A 24,977-nucleotide genomic window follows, 5' to 3' on the forward strand; every position below is an offset into this window, starting at 1 on the left:
AATGTTTTATCAGCGGCGTATTTCTTGACTTAATTTATTATAATAAGATTATCCTGTTTTTAAAATGAGATAGTACTACAAACATCACTATAGCGCCATCTCAATTTTAGAAAATAAATATTTAGTAAGATATTTAAAAATATATGTCAAATCAAATGTTAGTACATTTTGATATAAAAATGTTGCTTCACAATAAACAAATTTGCTTTACAAGAAGTCTCTTAACAAATAAGTTGGTTTCTGGCTCATCAAAAATATTTTTGAAGTCTGGGACACCGGATGTCTTGGATATTTTTAAAACTTATTTAAAGCCTCTAACCTGATTAACTGTTACTATTTTTGTAAAACAAACAATGGTAATAGTAAAAATATATAATAGTTACTCTATTCTGCATAAGAGCTGGTGGAAGTCTATAATCTATGGCCAGTATATAACTACTTAAATCACAGAGTACATATTAATCATTCGCTTAAACACAACTTGATGATTGACAATTGAAGTGAGTTACAAGTTGTAGTTAGTTCATCTAGCCGATTTTGATTTACAAGAGATTAAAATACTCTCTAAAAAAATGGCACAGTAAGTATAAACTTTTTTTTCATATAAGATATTTTAAGTGCCGTTATTTGCTAAATTGATGCACATTTAAATAATTATGCTTATCATTAAGATATATAACAATTCATGTTATAACAATGTTCACATGTAGGACAAATATGATTAAAAATAATTAAAATCTTTGAAAAATAATGTGTATTAAATAAATATTGTATAAATCCGTTAACTTTATGAAAAATTTTTGATTTCGAAGTATTTTATATGAGGAAATTGGCGTATAACATAATGTATGTCCGCTGTAATGTAATTTTATTATTCAATACAAATATACGATACTAACTACTTATTTATTAAAAATATACTATTTGTTATAATTTAAAATAAATGTGGTATATAGTTATTAAGAAAACGTTGTTATTAAGTGCTCACTTTGAAAGGCAAATTGATAACAAGGTTATTTGAAGGTGACTAACCACCTCAAAGTGTACAAGTGCATTCAATTCATTAAAACCAAATTTAAACTGCAGTTATAATATTTCGATTGACCTAACTTTGCTTAATTCTTTGACATCTCAAAACCTTTGAATAAAATATGTATAATATTAACAACATATTTGGAATAAACATTTCTAATGTAATATCCTCTATGTGAATTATTAAAAAGACTAAAATAAGTTTTCTATAACTAAAAGATTATTAACTTGAAGATATTTAAAACATCAATTGATATTGATGATGTGGTTTAGAAATAGAAAAATAATTATTAAATTTTGCAGAGAGCTCTCAGGTATTTTCTGTTGAGTTTTAAATGCTACTGATATTTCTAAATGTATTATAATGTATTTGACCCAGACTGATTTCAAATTATACTCTTTTAAATCATACAAAAACATTAAATTCATGTTTGTTACAACAATAGTTTAAATTTAAAGGGGAAGAAATTGCAAAGCGCATGATAAATAAAACTTAAACTTTCTTTGAAATGTGCTGCATATAAATTTTATGTATATTGGATTAGAGTTCATTTCAGCATTACAAAAAAAAAACATGTAAATTTCAATTGAATGCATCATATATTTGGAAACCATAATCAAAACATACTAATTTACACAAGTAATATAACAAATTTAATTTGATTTTAGACCTAAAGCTGATATTGCCTTGATTGGATTAGCTGTGATGGGTCAAAATTTGATTCTGAATATGGACTCTAAAGGATTCGTAGTTTGCGCCTTTAATAGAACAGTGGAAAAGGTAATTTGAACAATGTTATGAATTTGACAAGGTTTCAGTATAACAATTACATGCTTATAATTCAATATGTACAGGTCGACCAATTCCTTGCAAATGAAGCAAAGGGTACAAAAATCATTGGTGCAAAATCTTTGGAAGATATGGTAGCAAAACTAAAAAAGCCGAGAAAAGTTATGTTGTTAGTTAAAGGTATTTATTTTTCTTTATATTGTAAACAATAAGAAATGTAGAACTGTTTGCATGTTAGCCTCAATTATTTTATATATTGATATTAGTTATAAAAATTACTGAAATGCTAATTACTGAAAAACTAGCAATGTACCAAATAATATGATATGATACAAAGAACTACTTATTCGGCCATTACTTTGTGTAGGAATACAGATGCACCAAATAATGTTTAAATATATTCACAATTCAAAAAATATCTATAAGTTTTATATGTGGTATTGGTGAATAAAATAAGTCTTGGTACTAATTTGATTTAAAAAATATCTGTAATTTAAAGAACATAAAAATGGTATATTCCTGAAATTCTATCATGATGTGACTTAAAACTTAATAAAACAATTATTTAGTGCTATTAAAAAACTTAACTTTCATTGCAAATCTTAATCTTATATCAAATAAATAGAAAGAAATATACAAAATACCATATAGTCGTTAAGTCTTTTTAAAAACGAAAATACTTAAAATTGTTTTGATTTGTATTTGTTAATATTAGGTACAAGTCCTTTGTTTCTTATAAATTCTATAATTACAGTATTTTTATATGTTGTTATAAACATATTTGTCAAACAAAAAATACTATAATTCTATTTATAAGAAACCAACCATATATTTATTTGCGCCAACGCTCAATATAATTATATGTATAAAAAAAAATTATTCTTAAAGCTGGATTTGCTGTGGATGAATTTGTAAAGAAATTACTGCCCTTACTGGAGAAAGGAGACATTATTATTGATGGGGGTAACTCGCAGTACACAGATACTCAACGCTGGTGTAAAGAATTAGCATCAACTGGCATACATTACATTGGCATGGGGGTGAGTTAATATTAAAACAACCAAGAACACTGTTATGTCATTAATCATATCAAACATAGAAAGTAAATTAACGATAAATGTCCTAATTCCTATATAAAGTATAGTATCAAATTGGACACCACAATATTTCAGTAGCGTTTTTACATTGGAGATTGATTATCACAATATTCTATTTTCTACAGCTCAATTTTGGTTTAAAACACAAGTTCAATGCTATTTAATCGCACTTTCTGGCTGTGTATGACCATAATTTAGTTATCTATATTAATACTTATCAATAAGTATTTATTATTGAAAATAATTGATGTTATTTGTATATGTATGGGTTAATAGTAGTAACCTACATGCATTTATTCGGACATCTGAAAATAACGTAACAAAAGAGGAACAAAAGTCTACAAAATTTCTGAAACATTTGGCTTTGTCTCTGTTTTCGATTAGTGAGTGACAATAAGGAGAATTTTAAACAATCAATAGCCTGCCTTTAAGATGTGTTAATGATATTTTTTTAAGTAGTACTGATATTGATAAAGTTGGTGATTTTTACTTGTCTGCCTTTCTAACATAAATAAAAAGAAATCTTCACTAAAAGAGTTTTCTTTTAAGGGCTGGCTTTTTAATTGTTAATTTCAGGTTAGTGGTGGTGAGGATGGCGCTCGCTATGGACCTTCACTCATGCCCGGAGGTCACCCGGCAGCTTGGCCGCATGTGAAACCAATTTTCCAGGTATTTGTTATATTTTTACTTTGAAAATTATTTGTTTTATGAATCAACTTTGAAATAACAGAATTTTACAAAAACATAGAAACAGCTTAAATATATAAGAAATATATTTGGCTTAATTATTGAAATTAATGTATGATAATTAATTCATTGTCTTTGATATACAATCAACTTAAATTTAAAGTGTAATATATTTAAATATTTCCATATATGTACTAGAGTACATTACAATACATAATTTTAATATTTTATAGTTGTAAGTACAATGAATATAATTTAAAGAAGTTAGGAAATTTTATGTATATATAGTTATTTACTTTATTTAATGATACTATAAAGGTCATTACTAAAAGGGATTTTCCTTTCCTCATTATAAATAAGGAAGTGACACAAGTTGGAATGATCCGCTGAACATATATATGGTATTACATAATAAAATTTGCTGTATTATGGATAAGTCGATATGCGGCTTTCGAAGTTTTCTTACAGCGCCTGAAAAATAAATATAAGTTATGAAATGACAGTGCTGGTGCGAATTTGAAATGCGAATTTACTGAATTATATCAATTCTTTAAGAATCTTATATTGACAATATATCTAGCTTTATATGATTTGATGAAATTGTATATTATGTTAGGCAATAAGTGCAAAAGCGAATGGGGAGCCATGCTGTGACTGGGTGGGCGAAGATGGTGCCGGTCACTTTGTTAAGATGGTACATAATGGTATAGAATACGGAGACATGCAGCTCATATGTGAAGCTTACCATCTTATGAAGGATGTTCTTGGTAAGGACAATATTGATATATTACAGTTTAACCTAAGCATTTGTATTTTTTTTTAAATAAGATCTCTTTAACCTTTTCTTACAAGTGGGGACTGTCAGGGTTCACCATTTTTTTTTCACATTGCTAGTTGACTTTTATATATATATTAATTTTTAATTTGTCAAATCTACTGACATCTTGTTGGTGCCTTTAGTGTATTTTTTTCTTATTTTGAATATGTTTATAAATAAAATCTTATTATGACATGCAGAATTATCCGTACACTGCTGAGCTTGAACGTTTGAAATTTGAAGAATATGTTATTAATGCAAAATATGATTGCAGGTATGGAGCAGGACGAGATGGCTAAAGTATTTGATGATTGGAATAAAGGAGAATTGGATTCATTCCTCATTGAGATTACTCGTGATATTCTGAAATTCAAGGATGCAGATGGTCAGTTTTTATTAATTAATTTTTCATTTTATATATTGCCTTTGCTTTTTAATCTATAATATCAGGTGTAATTATTTAGTCTTAAAATTTGTTAATTCCTCCTTTTTGTTGATGTATTATATTATTATTCTTATACAATAAATAAGGAATAGGAAAAATACAGCTAATAATACAGTCAAGTCGTTTATAAAGAAGCATGTCGTTTATATTAACCTATATGTCTCATCTCAGTTCCCGTTGAATGCTATATGATATGTATTATAAAGGAAACTGCTTTTTATGAGCAATAAGCAATGTTATTACGACGTGCCGCATTAAGATATCGTATTTAACTTAGATTTGTGGAGAATCATATGTTTTTAGAATGCCTATCTCTAACTACAAAACTTAATGCACGACTGAAGTGTTCTAAATCGACTAAAATTACAAATTATGTAATAATCATACAATTATAATATATGTATGTCGTATGTTTTTTCGTATTATACATTTTAAGTGAATTAAACAAAAATTATATTTTTTATACGCAATTATATTATCTATGGATTTATGTGTAGGCGACTTTGTTCCTTAAAAACATCACCGGTTGTTTCGAATATTGGTTATTACGACCAAATATGAGCGATCCCTACGATATCGTTGTAACAAATTTTGATCACAATAAATATTTATTATTGAATGTTTTTGTAGGAAAATATCTACTGCCAAAGATTCGCGATTCCGCTGGTCAGAAGGGTACAGGAAAATGGACAGGAATCAGTGCTTTGGAGTATGGAGTGCCGGTGACACTAATTGGTGAAGCTGTATTTGCTCGCTGTCTCTCTGCTTTGAAAGGTATATTGAAACCTATATATAATCTTATATACGACATATACTATATATATAATCTCAAAGTATAATTTTGGTGTATATATAATATGTTAGTGAGTCAGTACAAAAAGTTAGATAGTAATCCTTAAAATGGCTTTCAGATCTTAATTAGCATTGGTTTATTAACTTTTTTATTAATGTGGTCCCAACATTTATATGTTATAAGCGGGTCCGGAATTTTTTGTTCATAATTTTTTTTACTGGCAAGCAGCAATACAATGTCTGTTGTGTTCCGGTACCACACACAAAGTACAAAACTTAGTTCTCAAGGTTGGTAGCACATTTGCAATATAAGAAATGGGTAATATTTCTTACAGCGCTAATGTCTATAGGCCTTGGTGGCACTTATCAGGCGGCCCAGTTTGCCTATCTAATACAATAAAAAATCGATATTTGTCGTTATATTCAAATTCGCAGATTAAAAATTATGCTAGGATTCAAAAGTCATGACTAAAATTTGATTTTGAAATGCTCGTCTTTTTATAAAACGTAATAGATACTTTACGTTTTTTTTTAGTTGGAATACATTCGATGGAATCTTAAACCATATCTAATAATCACTATCAATTGAAAAATACGTCATGTCGTTTAGATGTATTATTTAGAAGTTGGCAAAGAATTATTACGCCTTGGTTTGATTAAACGACAAATATCTCGACAATCTGAAGTTACCAAACTTGACAAATTAAAAGTTCTAAGACAGTTCTGGACCCTAGCTATCAATAAAGCAACTGCCATAATATCACGACAACATATCCCCCGCATCGGCTCTAGCATTTTATCGTGGTAGAGCAAGTTTGCTTATTGGGGCACCTTGATACCTTACCATATTGGCGCCTTTAACAGAGCCATGAGCCTTGCATCACGTATGTCCAGGGCTGGATTTAGTAGAGGGCACTCGAAGCTACCGCTCCACAATAGAGATTTCTAAAACAAAAAACATCCCAAATCCGAATAATGAACGTTTAATAGTTGTAAAATACAAATATAATTATTGTTTTATACAATATCTAACTCATTTGTCAAATAATTTCGGGACTCCACTACTTTGTTGCCCAAGGGCTTCCATATCTATTAATACGGCGCTGCATAAGCATTTTAATTACCTTATCTAGAAATAAAACTCTACGAGTTACGTTAGACTGACCGTTACCCTTAACGTTATATGAATTGTTTAGAGGAACGAGTTACTGCGAGTAAAAGCTTGCCGGGTTCCACTCTCAAGTTCAGTGGTGACAAGAAACAGTTCCTCGAGCACCTGCGTATGGCTCTGTTCGCCAGCAAGATAATATCTTACGCGCAAGGCTTCATGCTCCTCAGAGAGGCTGCTAAGGTAAACATTAGTTTAAAGATAAAGATTTACTTTGAAAGCTAGATTCTTCTTCACATTAGATCAATTCCATTTTGATTAAAATAAATATGAAGCTATGATTTTGTATTTAAAAACTTTAACATGCTATAAACAATTTACCAAAAATCTATATATGTATATATTTATATATAAGCAAAGACAAAGCGGTTAAAAAATCTTACTGGATGGGTTTCGACACTTGTTTTGGTGTTTTATTTATATATTAATTTTTGTTTTTTCAATAATTTGTTTGCCTATACTCACTCTATCGTTACAATTTTTTTTTTTTACTTTAAAAAGTTTATAGATTTTAAGTTTGATTGAAAATAATAAATTATATTTTTAAGTCTATAGATGCAGGTAAATTTATGATATCAATTATTTAATAGTATTTTTTATTTCATGAACAATATTTACGAAAATAACAATTAGTAAATACGTACTTTTCCTGTCCTCGATCGTTTAATTTTGAAGGGAATTTTCAATTAAGAATTATCAACTATGAGTTGTTGTTGAGTGCAAATGTGCAAATGCAGATCATTGAGGTCACGCGCATTGACGCGTTTGTGAACAACAATACTCACTACCAACGAGTTCCTAAGTGTTCGTTAGATATCGCGACGCATGACATCTTGATACTTGTATTTTTGAATTGTAACTTAAGGGACTAACTTTGAATATATTGCACATAGAGATACAAAGAGAGAAACACAAATAAATAATAATATATAAAGTTGTATTCCTTACAAAATAAATAATGTTACATACATTATTGTGTAATATTCATGAAATTTAGTTTTACTGCCTCGTTGGTTTAGCGGCTTGTACAGATCACGAGGCAACAAGTTCGATTCTCGGGTAGAGCTCCAAAAGTTCGTCTAATCTTTTTCCGTCTCTCCGTTGTGAAAGGTCAGGTTAATAGTTTGTTAATTGTAATTTTACAGGATAACAAATGGAATTTGAACTATGGAAGCATAGCTCTCATGTGGCGTGGAGGTTGTATCATTAGAAGTGTATTCCTCGGCAATATTAAGGTCAGCTTAAATTTTATTAATATAATTCGTGTTCCCAATTTTATTTGCCTAATTAATGTGATTTAATTATTGTAACAGCGTTCGTTCATTTAAATGATATGGATATATATGTAAATATAGGTTAATACTTGCCGTAATTGACGCTTTAGTCTGTACGTAATATTATGCAATACAATTTGTATTTTTTTTTCTATGGAAATTTGAATTTTACGATATATCGAATATGTTACGATCAGTAATATCAATCGAATAACTTGCTAACTTTCCACAAGGACTTGTAAACATTTTTGGGTTAGGTTAGGTATGGTTAAGGAACTGATTAATTACTAACCTTTTTTTTTGTTCTAATAGGAGGCGTACACGAAGAATCCTCAACTGACTAATCTGCTGCTAGACCCTTACTTCTGCGAGCGCATTAGCAGCTGTCAGCCGTCCCTGCGTCAGGTCGTGGCTCAGGCGGCTTTGCTCGGAGTGCCCGTTCCCGCTTTTAGCGCTGCACTCGCTTTCTATGACGGATACCGTGCCAATATGTTGCCGGCTAATCTATTGCAGGTAAACTGTTATTGTCTATAGAATTAATCAAAAGAGTATCTCGAATTTCGTAACTTCTTAGGAAACTTTAGAACTCTTGAATATACTAAAACTATATTCAAATTCGAAATCGCTTTTTAAGAAAGGTTTGGAAAGACACAAGCCGACAGACTAATAAGCACCAGCAAATGACAACAGGACTTTCTTAAATCATAAATCTATGTTTACATTAATTTATTAAAACGGCTCGGCGGTGATTTAATTTCCGAAGTGTATCTATCATCTGTAAATTACACGGTATATTGAGAGTGTACTTTTATAAATAAATAGAAGAATCAGTCAATAAAAGCCATTAATATGTCAAGTCATTTTGTTTTGATTTAAGATATAAAGGATTGTTATTCATTACTTGTAAATGTTATGTTTCAGGCGCAAAGGGACTATTTTGGCGCTCATACTTATGAGCTGTTGACTAAGCCCGGAAACTTCATTCATACCAATTGGACTGGCCATGGCGGAAATGTCTCTGCCTCTACTTATAATAAGTAATTTTTGTATTCCAGATCTGTATTTGTCTCAAAAAACTTGTGATATAATAAAATCAATGTTAAAAATCAAAAATAATTTAAAATTTTTTAAAATTTATTAACACTGGTTTTTAAACTAATTTATATCTTTTAAATATTTATGTATGGTTACCACAATTAACTCGGTGGCCTTTTATAATCCTAGATTTTGGTAATTAAAATAGAAACAACGTGTATTTGTTGTTATTTTTTATTTATAGCACCGTTTTAGCACAATTAAATTTATTATGTTTTAAATGATATGCAAATTACAAAATGTGGTTTACATTTCACTAAAAAAATGTACTTTGGCCCTTTTGGCACCAGGCCACCGAATTATATCCAATATTGCATTCCTTGATAGTTGTTCGATAATATGTATTTATAAGATTTTATACTTTTCTAAATAAACTGTAATTTGATGACATCATTATTGATGTTTTAATTACTTTATGAATAGATGTTTTTTGTAATGTTGATGAGTATAAAAATGATGTTTAATATTTTTTTTTAATGTTTACTATTTATTTGATAGTTGCTATTTGGGTGGATGGGCTTAGAGAAGTGATATTTTGTTTGTTACTTGTATTTTTAATATGATGGGAACAATTTTATAATTACAATGTTAAGCAATACTGTAGAGAAGAAGAATAAATGGGTGCTTTTTAAAACGTTTTTTTTTTTTAACATATTTTAACTTGCAAATTATGTTACGAATTCTTGTTACTTAAATTTCCAACGATCAGTCGTGAAACTAGTTGTATTATGATTAATTCCAGCTTCTTTATGAAATTATATTGATGTCTGAATCATGATTTTATCTAATATATGTATAATTGTATGTACATAATATAAAGCCTATGGTTGACCTGTAATAATGTACATTTCAATGGTAAAAAAAAATCAAGTAGAAGTTTACTTTCCGCTTTATATAAACAGAGTCACACTGTCTCTTAATATGTCGTATTTAATATTATTATAGATCTAGGACAGAATTCTTTGGAACTTTGCAGATGGGGGATGCTAGTTTATCATTTAGAATCATCTGAGACAGAACTCAAAACACTAACCACCCAAAACGTGTCGAATAAATATGTTTTTCATGTATGACACCACTTTTTCCACCTACTAGAAGTATGGCAAATATAATAACGGTCACTATGTATCATATACTTTCCAAAAACCGGATGCCAATCGATCGATTCGACAAATCGATTTAAAAAAAAAGTAATCGGCGGCGGTATGGCCATTTGGAACCGTCGGAAAAGTATGGCATGGTGATATTCGGGCTACTAGACGATGAATAGCTGTGCAAAAATTAGCCTCGTACAATTGTTTTTTTTTTAATTTTAATTTTAGCAAGGTTTTTAGGGGGACACCTAGTGCAGATCGTTCTTTCCGACTGTGTTGGACTCTTTACCTACCACTATCACTTACCATTAGGTGGAGTAGATTCATTTGTCTTCCCGGCGATTAAAAAAAAGCCTTGCGGACTTTCCATGCTCTGTCAATACTTCTTATAAATCTACAATTTTATGAAAGAATATTTTTAGTACTTTTTATAGTTTCGACATATTTCTAACATGCTGAAATATATAATAATTCTTTCAACTTTAAACCTATCGGTCTATAATAAGAATCTGGCTTTAGGCAAAATCAGCATGAAAAAGGCGAGGCCCCAGTTATCCAAACGAAGTGGAACGTTTTTGAAAGCGCTAAGACTCATATTATAACAATAGTTTAAATTTAAAGGGGAAGAAATTGCAAAGCACATGATAAATAAAACTTAAACTTTCTTTGAAATGTGCTGCATATAAATTTTATGTATATTGGATTAGAGTTCATTTCAGCATTACAAAAAAAAAACATGTAAATTTCAATTGAATGCATCATATATTTGGAAACCATAATCAAAACATACTAATTTACACAAGTAATATAACAAATTTAATTTGATTTTAGACCTAAAGCTGATATTGCCTTGATTGGATTAGCTGTGATGGGTCAAAATTTGATTCTGAATATGGACTCTAAAGGATTCGTAGTTTGCGCCTTTAATAGAACAGTGGAAAAGGTAATTTGAACAATGTTATGAATTTGACAAGGTTTCAGTATAACAATTACATGCTTATAATTCAATATGTACAGGTCGACCAATTCCTTGCAAATGAAGCAAAGGGTACAAAAATCATTGGTGCAAAATCTTTGGAAGATATGGTAGCAAAACTAAAAAAGCCGAGAAAAGTTATGTTGTTAGTTAAAGGTATTTATTTTTCTTTATATTGTAAACAATAAGAAATGTAGAACTGTTTGCATGTTAGCCTCAATTATTTTATATATTGATATTAGTTATAAAAATTACTGAAATGCTGTAAACTAGCAATGTACCAAATAATATGATATGATACAAAGAACTACTTATTCGGCCATTACTTTGTGTAGGAATACAGATGCACCAAATAATGTTTAAATATATTCACAATTCAAAAAATATCTATAAGTTTTATATGTGGTATTGGTGAATAAAATAAGTCTTGGTACTAATTTGATTTAAAAAATATCTGTAATTTAAAGAACATAAAAATGGTATATTCCTGAAATTCTATCATGATGTGACTTAAAACTTAATAAAACAATTATTTAGTGCTATTAAAAAACTTAACTTTCATTGCAAATCTTAATCTTATATCAAATAAATAGAAAGAAATATACAAAATACCATATAGTCGTTAAGTCTTTTTAAAAACGAAAATACTTAAAATTGTTTTGATTTGTATTTGTTAATATTAGGTACAAGTCCTTTGTTTCTTATAAATTCTATAATTACAGTATTTTTATATGTTGTTATAAACATATTTGTCAAACAAAAAATACTATAATTCTATTTATAAGAAACCAACCATATATTTATTTGCGCCAACGCTCAATATAATTATATGTATAAAAAAAAAATATTCTTAAAGCTGGATTTGCTGTGGATGAATTTGTAAAGAAATTACTGCCCTTACTGGAGAAAGGAGACATTATTATTGATGGGGGTAACTCGCAGTACACAGATACTCAACGCTGGTGTAAAGAATTAGCATCAACTGGCATACATTACATTGGCATGGGGGTGAGTTAATATTAAAACAACCAAGAACACTGTTATGTCATTAATCATATCAAACATAGAAAGTAAATTAACGATAAATGTCCTAATTCCTATATAAAGTATAGTATCAAATTGGACACCACAATATTTCAGTAGCGTTTTTACATTGGAGATTGATTATCACAATATTCTATTTTCTACAGCTCAATTTTGGTTTAAAACACAAGTTCAATGCTATTTAATCGCACTTTCTGGCTGTGTATGACCATAATTTAGTTATCTATATTAATACTTATCAATAAGTATTTATTATTGAAAATAATTGATGTTATTTGTATATGTATGGGTTAATAGTAGTAACCTACATGCATTTATTCGGACATCTGAAAATAACGTAACAAAAGAGGAACAAAAGTCTACAAAATTTCTGAAACATTTGGCTTTGTCTCTGTTTTCGATTAGTGAGTGACAATAAGGAGAATTTTAAACAATCAATAGCCTGCCTTTAAGATGTGTTAATGATATTTTTTTAAGTAGTACTGATATTGATAAAGTTGGTGATTTTTACTTGTCTGCCTTTCTAACATAAATAAAAAGAAATCTTCACTAAAAGAGTTTTCTTTTAAGGGCTGGCTTTTTAATTGTTAATTTCAGGTTAGTGGTGGTGAGGATGGCGCTCGCTATGGACCTTCACTCATGCCCGGAGGTCACCCGGCAGCTTGGCCGCATGTGAAACCAATTTTCCAGGTATTTGTTATATTTTTACTTTGAAAATTATTTGTTTTATGAATCAACTTTGAAATAACAGAATTTTACAAAAACATAGAAACAGCTTAAATATATAAGAAATATATTTGGCTTAATTATTGAAATTAATGTATGATAATTAATTCATTGTCTTTGATATACAATCAACTTAAATTTAAAGTGTAATATATTTAAATATTTCCATATATGTACTAGAGTACATTACAATACATAATTTTAATATTTTATAGTTGTAAGTACAATGAATATAATTTAAAGAAGTTAGGAAATTTTATGTATATATAGTTATTTACTTTATTTAATGATACTATAAAGGTCATTACTAAAAGGGATTTTCCTTTCCTCATTATAAATAAGGAAGTGACACAAGTTGGAATGATCCGCTGAACATATATATGGTATTACATAATAAAATTTGCTGTATTATGGATAAGTCGATATGCGGCTTTCGAAGTTTTCTTACAGCGCCTGAAAAATAAATATAAGTTATGAAATGACAGTGCTGGTGCGAATTTGAAATGCGAATTTACTGAATTATATCAATTCTTTAAGAATCTTATATTGACAATATATCTAGCTTTATATGATTTGATGAAATTGTATATTATGTTAGGCAATAAGTGCAAAAGCGAATGGGGAGCCATGCTGTGACTGGGTGGGCGAAGATGGTGCCGGTCACTTTGTTAAGATGGTACATAATGGTATAGAATACGGAGACATGCAGCTCATATGTGAAGCTTACCATCTTATGAAGGATGTTCTTGGTAAGGACAATATTGATATATTACAGTTTAACCTAAGCATTTGTATTTTTTTTTAAATAAGATCTCTTTAACCTTTTCTTACAAGGGGGGACTGTCAGGGTTCACCATTTTTTTTTCACATTGCTAGGTGACTTATATATATATAAATTTTTAATTTGTCAAATCTACTGACATCTTGTTGGTGCCTTTAGTATATTTTTTTCTTATTTTGAATATGTTTATAAATAAAATCTCATTATGACATGCAGAATTATCCGTACACTGCTGAGCTTGAACGTTTGAAATTTGAAGAATATGTTATTAATGCAAAATATGATTGCAGGTATGGAGCAGGACGAGATGGCTAAAGTATTTGATGATTGGAATAAAGGAGAATTGGATTCATTCCTCATTGAGATTACTCGTGATATTCTGAAATTCAAGGATGCAGATGGTCAGTTTTTATTAATTAATTTTTCATTTTATATATTGCCTTTGCTTTTTAATCTATAATATCAGGAGTAATTATTTAGTCTTAAAATTTGTTAATTCCTCCTTTTTGTTGATGTATTATATTATTATTCTTATACAATAAATAAGGAATAGGAAAAATACAGCTAATAACACAGTCAAATCGTTTATAAAGAAGCATGTCGTTTTTATTAACCTGTAGGTCTCATCTCAGTTCCCGTTGAATGCTATATGATATGTATTATAAAGGAAACTGCTTTTTATGAGCGATAAGCAATGTTATTACGACATGCCGCTTTAAGATATCGTATTTAACTTAGATTTGTGGAGAATCATATGTTTTTAGAATGCCTATCTCTAACTACAAAACTTAATGCACGACTGAAGTGTTCTAAATCGACTAAAATTACAAATTATGTAATAATCATACAATTATAATATATGTATGTCGTATGTTTTTTCGTATTATACATTTTAAGTGAAATAAACAAAAATTATATTTTTTATACGCGATTATATTATCTATGGATTTATGTGTAGGCGACTTTGTTCCTTAAAAACATCACCGGTTGTTTCGAATATTGGTTATTACGACCAAATATGAGCGATCCCTACGATATCGTTGTAACAAATTTTGATCACAATAAATATTTATTATTGAATGTTTTTGTAGGGAAATATCTACTGCCAAAGATTCGCGATTCCGCTGGTCAGAAGGGTACAGGAAAATGGACAGGAATCAGTGCTTTGGAGTATGGAGTGCCGGTGACACTAATTGGTGAAGCTGTATTTGCTCGCTGTCTCTCTGCTTTGAAAGGTATATTGAAACCTATATATAATCTTATATACGACATATACTATATATATAATCTCAAAGTATAATTTTGGTGTATATATAATATGTTAGTGAGTCAGTACAAAAAGTTAGATAGTAATCCTTAAAATGGCTTTCAGATCTTAATTAGCATTGGTTTATTAACTTTTTTATTAATGTGGTCCCAACATTTATATGTTATAAGCGGGTCCGGAATTTTTTGTTCATAATTTTTTTTACTGGCGAGCAGCAATACAATGTCTGTTGTGTTCCGGTACCACACACAAAGTACAAAACTTAGTTCTCAAGGTTGGTGGCACATTTGCAATATAAGAAATGGGTAATATTTCTTACAGCGCTAATGTCTATAGGCCTTGGTGGCACTTATCAGGCGGCCCAGTTTGCCTATCTAATACAATAAAAAATCGATATTTGTCGTTATATTCAAATTCGCAGATTAAAAATTATGCTAGGATTCAAAAGTCATGACTAAAATTTGATTTTGAAATGCTCGTCTTTTTATAAAACGTAATAGATACTTTACGTTTTTTTTTAGTTGGAATACATTCGATGGAATCTTAAACCATATCTAATAATCACTATCAATTGAAAAATACGTCATGTCGTTTAGATGTATTATTTAGAAGTTGGCAAAGAATTATTACGCCTTGGTTTGATTAAACGACAAATATCTCGACAATCTGAAGTTACCAAACTTGACAAATTAAAAGTTCTAAGACAGTTCTGGACCCTAGCTATCAATAAAGCAACTGCCATAATATCACGACAACATATCCCCCGCATCGGCTCTAGCATTTTATCGTGGTAGAGCAAGTTTGCTTATTGGGGCACCTTGATACCTTACCATATTGGCGCCTTTAACAGAGCCATGAGCCTTGCATCACGTATGTCCAGGGCTGGATTTAGTAGAGGGCACTCGAAGCTACCGCTCCACAATAGAGATTTCTAAAACAAAAAACATCCCAAATCCGAATAATGAACGTTTAATAGTTGTAAAATACAAATATAATTATTGTTTTATACAATATCTAACTCATTTGTCAAATAATTTCGGGACTCCACTACTTTGTTGCCCAAGGGCTTCCATATCTATTAATACGGCGCTGCATAAGCATTTTAATTACCTTATCTAGAAATAAAACTCTACGAGTTACGTTAGACTGACCGTTACCCTTAACGTTATATGAATTGTTTAGAGGAACGAGTTACTGCGAGTAAAAGCTTGCCGGGTTCCACTCTCAAGTTCAGTGGTGACAAGAAACAGTTCCTCGAGCACCTGCGTATGGCTCTGTTCGCCAGCAAGATAATATCTTACGCGCAAGGCTTCATGCTCCTCAGAGAGGCTGCTAAGGTAAACATTAGTTTAAAGATAAAGATTTACTTTGAAAGCTAGATTCTTCTTCACATTAGATCAATTCCATTTTGATTAAAATAAATATGAAGCTATGATTTTGTATTTAAAAACTTTAACATGCTATAAACAATTTACCAAAAATCTATATATGTATATATTTATATATAAGCAAAGACAAAGCGGTTAAAAAATCTTACTGGATGGGTTTCGACACTTGTTTTGGTGTTTTATTTATATATTAATTTTTGTTTTTTCAATAATTTGTTTGCCTATACTCACTCTATCGTTACAATTTTTTTTTTTTACTTTAAAAAGTTTATAGATTTTAAGTTTGATTGAAAATAATAAATTATATTTTTAAGTCTATAGATGCAGGTAAATTTATGATATCAATTATTTAATAGTATTTTTTATTTCATGAACAATATTTACGAAAATAACAATTAGTAAATACGTACTTTTCCTGTCCTCGATCGTTTAATTTTGAAGGGAATTTTCAATTAAGAATTATCAACTATGAGTTGTTGTTGAGTGCAAATGTGCAAATGCAGATCATTGAGGTCACGCGCATTGACGCGTTTGTGAACAACAATACTCACTACCAACGAGTTCCTAAGTGTTCGTTAGATATCGCGACGCATGACATCTTGATACTTGTATTTTTGAATTGTAACTTAAGGGACTAACTTTGAATATATTGCACATAGAGATACAAAGAGAGAAACACAAATAAATAATAATATATAAAGTTGTATTCCTTACAAAATAAATAATGTTACATACATTATTGTGTAATATTCATGAAATTTAGTTTTACTGCCTCGTTGGTTTAGCGGCTTGTACAGATCACGAGGCAACAAGTTCGATTCTCGGGTAGAGCTCCAAAAGTTCGTCTAATCTTTTTCCGTCTCTCCGTTGTGAAAGGTCAGGTTAATAGTTTGTTAATTGTAATTTTACAGGATAACAAATGGAATTTGAACTATGGAAGCATAGCTCTCATGTGGCGTGGAGGTTGTATCATTAGAAGTGTATTCCTCGGCAATATTAAGGTCAGCTTAAATTTTATTAATATAATTCGTGTTCCCAATTTTATTTGCCTAATTAATGTGATTTAATTATTGTAACAGCGTTCGTTCATTTAAATGATATGGATATATATGTAAATATAGGTTAATACTTGCCGTAATTGACGCTTTAGTCTGTACGTAATATTATGCAATACAATTTGTATTTTTTTTTCTATGGAAATTTGAATTTTACGATATATCGAATATGTTACGATCAGTAATATCAATCGAATAACTTGCTAACTTTCCACAAGGACTTGTAAACATTTTTGGGTTAGGTTAGGTATGGTTAAGGAACTGATTAATTACTAACCTTTTTTTTTGTTCTAATAGGAGGCGTACACGAAGAATCCTCAACTGACTAATCTGCTGCTAGACCCTTACTTCTGCGAGCGCATTAGCAGCTGTCAGCCGTCCCTGCGTCAGGTCGTGGCTCAGGCGGCTTTGCTCGGAGTGCCCGTTCCCGCTTTTAGCGCTGCACTCGCTTTCTATGACGGATACCGTGCCAATATGTTGCCGGCTAATCTATTGCAGGTAAACTGTTATTGTCTATAGAATTAATCAAAAGAGTATCTCGAATTTCGTAACTTCTTAGGAAACTTTAGAACTCTTGAATATACTAAAACTATATTCAAATTCGAAATCGCTTTTTAAGAAAGGTTTGGAAAGACACAAGCCGACAGACTAATAAGCACCAGCAAATGACAACAGGACTTTCTTAAATCATAAATCTATGTTTACATTAATTTATTAAAACGGCTCGGCGGTGATTTAATTTCCGAAGTGTATCTATCATCTGTAAATTACACGGTATATTGAGAGTGTACTTTTATAAATAAATAGAAGAATCAGTCAATAAAAGCCATTAATATGTCAAGTCATTTTGTTTTGATTTAAGATATAAAGGATTGTTATTCATTACTTGTAAATGTTATGTTTCAGGCGCAAAGGGACTATTTTGGCGCTCATACTTATGAGCTGTTGACTAAGCCCGGAAACTTCATTCATACCAATTGGACTGGCCATGGCGGAAATGTCTCTGCCTCTACTTATAATAAGTAATTTTTGTATTCCAGATCTGTATTTGTCTCAAAAAACTTGTGATATAATAAAATCAATGTTAAAAATCAAAAATAATTTAAAATTTTTTAAAATTTATTAACACTGGTTTTTAAACTAATTTATATCTTTTAAATATTTATGTATGGTTACCACAATTAACTCGGTGGCCTTTTATAATCCTAGATTTTGGTAATTAAAATAGAAACAACGTGTATTTGTTGTTATTTTTTATTTATAGCACCGTTTTAGCACAATTAAATTTATTATGTTTTAAATGATATGCAAATTACAAAATGTGGTTTACATTTCACTAAAAAAATGTACTTTGGCCCTTTTGGCACCAGGCCACCGAATTATATCCAATATTGCATTCCTTGATAGTTGTTCGATAATATGTATTTATAAGATTTTATACTTTTCTAAATAAACTGTAATTTGATGACATCATTATTGATGTTTTAATTACTTTATGAATAGATGTTTTTTGTAATGTTGATGAGTATAAAAATGATGTTTAATATTTTTTTTTAATGTTTACTATTTATTTGATAGTTGCTATTTGGGTGGATGGGCTTAGAGAAGTGATATTTTGTTTGTTACTTGTATTTTTAATATGATGGGAACAATTTTATAATTACAATGTTAAGCAATACTGTAGAGAAGAAGAATAAATGGGTGCTTTTTAAAACGTCTTTTTTTTTTAACATATTTTAACTTGCAAATTATGTTACGAATTCTTGTTACTTAAATTTCCAACGATCAGTCGTGAAACTAGTTGTATTATGATTAATTCCAGCTTCTTTATGAAATTATATTGATGTCTGAATCATGATTTTATCTAATATATGTATAATTGTATGTACATAATATAAAGCCTATGGTTGACCTGTAATAATGTACATTTCAATGGTAAAAAAAAATCAAGTAGAAGTTTACTTTCCGCTTTATATAAACAGAGTCACACTGTCTCTTAATATGTCGTATTTAATATTATTATAGATCTAGGACAGAATTCTTTGGAACTTTGCAGATGGGGGATGCTAGTTTATCATTTAGAATCATCTGAGACAGAACTCAAAACACTAACCACCCAAAACGTGTCGAATAAATATGTTTTTCATGTATGACACCACTTTTTCCACCTACTAGAAGTATGGCAAATATAATAACGGTCACTATGTATCATATACTTTCCAAAAACCGGATGCCAATCGATCGATTCGACAAATCGATTTAAAAAAAAAGTAATCGGCGGCGGTATGGCCATTTGGAACCGTCGGAAAAGTATGGCATGGTGATATTCGGGCTACTAGACGATGAATAGCTGTGCAAAAATTAGCCTCGTACAATTGTTTTTTTTTTAATTTTAATTTTAGCAAGGTTTTTAGGGGGACACCTAGTGCAGATCGTTCTTTCCGACTGTGTTGGACTCTTTACCTACCACTATCACTTACCATTAGGTGGAGTAGATTCATTTGTCTTCCCGGCGATTAAAAAAAAGCCTTGCGGACTTTCCATGCTCTGTCAATACTTCTTATAAATCTACAATTTTATGAAAGAATATTTTTAGTACTTTTTATAGTTTCGACATATTTCTAACATGCTGAAATATATAATCATTCTTTCAACTTTAAACCTATCGGTCTATAATAAGAATCTGGCTTTAGGAAAAATCAGCATGAAAAAGGCGAGGTCCCAGTTATCCAAACGAAGTGGAACGTTTTTGAAAGCGCTAAGACTCATATTATAAGCGAAGGTGTATAGCATGAAATCACGTACATAGTAAGTTAGTTAGCTAATCTTAATTTAATAATTTAATTAATAATAGAATTTAGATATCAAATAATTAACTATTTAAGCTAAGAAACCGTATTTTTGTTTTTTTTTTTTTTAAAGTACATTAAAGGTGAAATATTAATTGCTAAATAATGTTTTGCATGTAATGATTATCTTGTTTTTTCTTATTATTTCTTCATGTATCTGTTAGGACTACTTTAGAAAGCAACTCACTGCATAACATGTATACTTTTATTTTAGTTATAAATGTTTTCACTGGAGGTGTTACTACTGGTTCTTAATAAATAAATAACCTAAATACTATCGACTATTGAAAGCTTTCCCGTCATCGAAGTACAGCACACACCAACATATTTGTATATTCACCGCGATCTACAATCAGAAATGTAATCAAGTAATATGGAGAGGTTTCTTTTAACTAAGTGTTTGTTTCTAAATCCGTATTACTTGTATTTACATTATTGTCAAAGAGAAATCATTTCATATGTTTGTATAGTTTGTATATTAGTTTCATGTTATATTATGTTATGGAAATATCGCGACTCGCACTATAATGATAATCCGGCGTGGTTTGCTCGATTTAAAATTTGCTTATTCCTTCACCAACTATAATAATTGTCCTCCAGACGGATTTCGGCCACGGCGGCCAATCTCAAGAAAGATTAGCCAACTGTGCAGGACATATTATAGTGCACAAGTTTGTGCGCAACGACTTTACGTCCTTTCCGAGGTACGGGATTGTACACACTACCGACTTTCAGAATCCGGGCTGCTATTGAGTATTTTCGGCGGACAAACTCAATAACTTTTTTGTTGGCTCGACCTGGGATTTGTCCAAATTATATTACAGAAGATATGGTTCCCCCCGGTAGCGCCGGCAAACTGGCGTCGATGACTCGCAAGACTTGTTGTTTGTAAGTGTGGATTTTTGCTCGTGATTTGCTACTGCGTGACTAAATTTGAACATACATACAAACACCTATATACTGTATAAATATCTACACTGACAAAATATGCTAAATTCCTACTATCCTTTTATTATTAGGATTAGGATAATTTTTGTACAGAAATTCTTTGCTAACTCCTTCGCCCGAGAACTGTCACTTACAATATACTTTGACAAAGTTCCGTCTCATTCGCATTTTATATTCCATAAAACTTTCAACATATACACATAGCTTATGTTCTTCCCTAAAAACAATTATTGATATTATACATGTCAATTTTTTTAATATAATAGGTATCAATAGAATAAGTAGTTTTTGCGTGAAACCGAAATAACAAATAAACAACAAAACTTACCTCTTTACAATATTATTATGATTGTAATGATATTATCCCATCAATATTTACAAAAAAAATGGTAGAATTACGTGATATTTACAAATAAGTCTCGACCACAGACGATATTATTATTAATAAACCTTTCTTTGTCAAATAAAATTTGCAATTGTCACTTTTATTTTAAATAAAAATTATAATATGTGAAGAGTATTGTGTTATATGTAAATTCATAAGTACTATTTAAATGCTCTCTTTTTATAAAACATTAAATCTGTCAAACACAAGTACGTTTGAGATTTCAAGCGCTTAAATAAATTATTGACTATTAAACATATGTATTTTTAATTTGCAGATATATAGTATAATACAGCTTTAAGGATGATATATGGACTATTATTGACTTCGATCATAGTTATCTTATGGGCACCTTGTTTGAAAAAAGGTTTGTGGGCGAAGCCGGGCCCTGTGTATGCTAAAGATCGTAAAAACCGATTATTTCGAATAACTGCCACAGGAGAATGTTGTAAAATCTATCCTAACAAAAAATTTTAGAAGACTTCATAAATAACTAGTAAAGTATTTGTTCTGTAAGGCTAATATGGGAAAATAAGTAATATTAATTTAAATTATGTTGCGGGCCATTTTGGTTATTTTTTTTTAAATAATGTAATAATAAAATGTTTTGTAATTCTTATATCATTTATAAAATTATTGTTTTCTAAATTTATTTTATGTAGTCTAATTTTAAAGAAAATTCAAGATATGGAGTATAAAAATAAACAAAGAATTAGTAATGTTAAACATTTATTTGTTAATTTTGTTTTAATCGCTATAATACGAGACAATAAATAGAAGTTAATGTCGTGAAACAGCTATTAGTATTATAAATCTTTCTTATAGTATAATACTAGGTATATGACAATTACATTGATTATATTTTTGTCTATCTATTTAATATTAAATATATAGGAATTTATTAGATAATTTTATAACAATATAAAAAATATTAATATTTAAAAAGTTATATTCCTTGTCAATAATATATTCTTAACTTACACTTCACAAATACAGAAGTTCAGAGGATAAGTTATAATAGTATTAAATTAGCGTAATAATGTTAATCTGAGTAATAGTAAAATATCACATGGCATTCTAATTTTATCTAGTACTTTAAGCGCAAACAAGCTTTTTAAGCTTAAAATATTTTAAACAAATACGTTTTGACTTGTTATCTAGCAAACTTAAGGACGGCTATTAGAATTAACATGCTTCGATACAGGAATAAAATGTAGTTTACAATTTTACTGTCGATGACTTACCATCGACCCTATTAATAAATAAAGCTTTTACACCTAAGTAAAAATGTTTTACACTTTCAGTTTTACTTTAATAATAAATTAATATTTAATTAGTCAATATGTACAATGATCTCCAATTTATGTCATTCGCGATTAATAACTTCACTTTTATAAGTTTATGTCAAGTCCAAGTAAGCTGTAGGTTTGGTTTATTAAGAAGGGCGAAATTACTTGCACCACTTGAAGCACTTGCCCCAGTTGGACTTTTTAGTAGTTTCGCGTGCCTTCTTAATAAGCCACCTAAACCGTCATCTGCCCAAGCTAGATGTTACATAATCAGTAATTGTAGAATCTGACATCTCTGAAATATTACTGATACTAGTAAAGAAAACTTCACGACGCAATCCACGAACCGGTCCTCTAATAACTGGTTCTTTTTGAACCATTCTTGGATATCCCTCTTTAAGGCTTTGCCATTTATCATCACAGCTAGGGCTAGAACTAGAGCTTTGGGGCTTATCTTTATGAATAGGATCAATAATTTCGATTTTAACATCTAAAGTTTCAGGGATGTGGCGTGTCTTAGGGCTCTTCTGTTTCTCACTGGGTTCCTCTTCGGCAAGATTACTTTGTTCAATATGACTGAGGCTCGATGATTCTTGTCTTGGATAATAATTAGTTTTACTGTCTCTGCAGATAGGACTCAGCTCTTTTTGGTCTGAATAAGTTTCATCTTTATGACTGGGACTGAAACTGCCTCTATGACTGGAATCGTAGCTTTCGTCTTTAATACTAAAACTAAGACTCTTTTCTTTCTTCATGGAATCCGAGCTCTTGCTTTCCTGGCCACTACGATATTTATCTCCACGTTTTCTACCTCTACTTCTTCTGTCATATCCCCGACTGACTGACCTTGGTATTGCGCCAGTACTCTTTTCTTTATGACCTGTACCTGGGCTGATTTCCATACTACTTCTATCGAAACTCTCTCTTTGGCTTTGACCAGGGCTGCAACTAATTTCTTTATGACTAGGACTTGTGCTTCTGTCTCTAATACTCCTGTCAGTGTAACTAGTTCCAGGGCTTTCGTCTCTGTAGCTAGAACAGGAGCTTTCTCCTCTTCTGTATGGATCAGGCGATTCATCTCTGCGGCCGGGGCTCGGACTCTTACCCTTACGGCTGTGACAAGGATCAGATTTACTATCGTCATCTTCTCTAGTTGTACTCCTAAAATCAGATAAGAAAGTAATAAATCCTTCAATGTTTTTATATACGACTACTGTACAATTAAATTTTTACAAACTATATGTGTCTTATGTTGCAAAGAAAAATTGAGGGCCGAGCGAGCGGCTAATAAGAGTATAAAATGCTTACAATAAAATATAAAATTATTTTATATACATGGGGTATGCTTAAATTAATGAAATAACGGACACGATAAAATGAACAATATCAAAGAAATAAATAATATATGCTTATATATACAGGATCATTATGAAACATTTCAATCTCAAGACCATATACCAAACTAACATCATGAGTTAACAAATATTCTTTAATTTAACAACTTATTAACAACTTTTATTACTTACTTACTACTATAATTCACTACTATATAATGGAATAGTGTGTTACAGAAAACAACAGAAAACTTGAAAGTTTTTATTTGGAAAACACAAATTTAATATATTATGTTGTTTATGGTGTTAGTAATATATTCCTGCGAGTTTATTTGTGTTTTACAAAAGCCCCTGTAAAAATATAAAGAAGTTACATATGATATATTATAATTTATAATATACATTTGACAAGGACAAATGTCTGGTAATCCAGTCCCTGCGCTTTATATGTTTTGAAATAGTTGGATTCTTCTCTACTATCGTACCCTTGATCTTGTAGAGGTTTATTCTCAGAATGTGTTTATGTCACAGGGTTTTACCCCTGAGATTTGGGGATCGCGACGCCTCTGTATGAGCCATTACCATCTTAGATGCAGGGACCATCTACATAGATTCATTGGTCATATGTATGCGTTTTCAACATT

General features: G+C 30.2%; 3 protein-coding genes across 5 annotated transcripts in view; 2 read left to right on the plus strand and 1 right to left on the minus strand.

The window, feature by feature from the left end:
• Positions 1 to 423: 423 nt before the first annotated feature.
• Positions 424 to 9,831, plus strand: LOC126780408 (6-phosphogluconate dehydrogenase, decarboxylating). Its single transcript, XM_050504882.1, has 12 exons — positions 424 to 580; positions 1,702 to 1,813; positions 1,888 to 2,002; positions 2,711 to 2,862; positions 3,496 to 3,588; positions 4,223 to 4,373; positions 4,698 to 4,808; positions 5,499 to 5,642; positions 6,857 to 7,011; positions 7,974 to 8,063; positions 8,415 to 8,615; positions 9,024 to 9,831. The coding sequence occupies exons 1-12, from the start codon at positions 573 to 575 to the stop codon at positions 9,141 to 9,143; spliced, it is 1,452 nt and encodes a 483-aa protein (XP_050360839.1). The 5' UTR covers positions 424 to 572; the 3' UTR covers positions 9,144 to 9,831.
• Positions 9,832 to 16,254: 6,423 nt separating this feature from the next.
• On the plus strand, positions 16,255 to 18,554 carry LOC126780590 (6-phosphogluconate dehydrogenase, decarboxylating-like). The gene is made up of 4 exons (XM_050505192.1): positions 16,255 to 16,422; positions 17,385 to 17,474; positions 17,826 to 18,026; positions 18,435 to 18,554. The coding sequence occupies exons 1-4, from the start codon at positions 16,255 to 16,257 to the stop codon at positions 18,552 to 18,554; spliced, it is 579 nt and encodes a 192-aa protein (XP_050361149.1).
• Positions 18,555 to 24,041: 5,487 nt separating this feature from the next.
• LOC126780664 (uncharacterized) overlaps positions 24,042 to 24,977 on the minus strand; it is a 57,730-nt gene continuing 56,794 nt past the window's right edge. For all 3 annotated transcript variants that reach the window (XM_050505292.1, XM_050505291.1, XM_050505293.1), the window contains exon 24: positions 24,042 to 24,160. The gene's annotated coding sequence lies outside the window, so the exon portion shown is untranslated. The remainder of the gene's footprint in view (positions 24,161 to 24,977) is intronic.

The sequence above is a fragment of the Nymphalis io genome, chromosome Z (assembly GCF_905147045.1).
Source record: "Nymphalis io chromosome Z, ilAglIoxx1.1, whole genome shotgun sequence".
In the NCBI taxonomy this organism is placed as follows: Eukaryota; Metazoa; Arthropoda; class Insecta; order Lepidoptera; family Nymphalidae; genus Nymphalis; species Nymphalis io.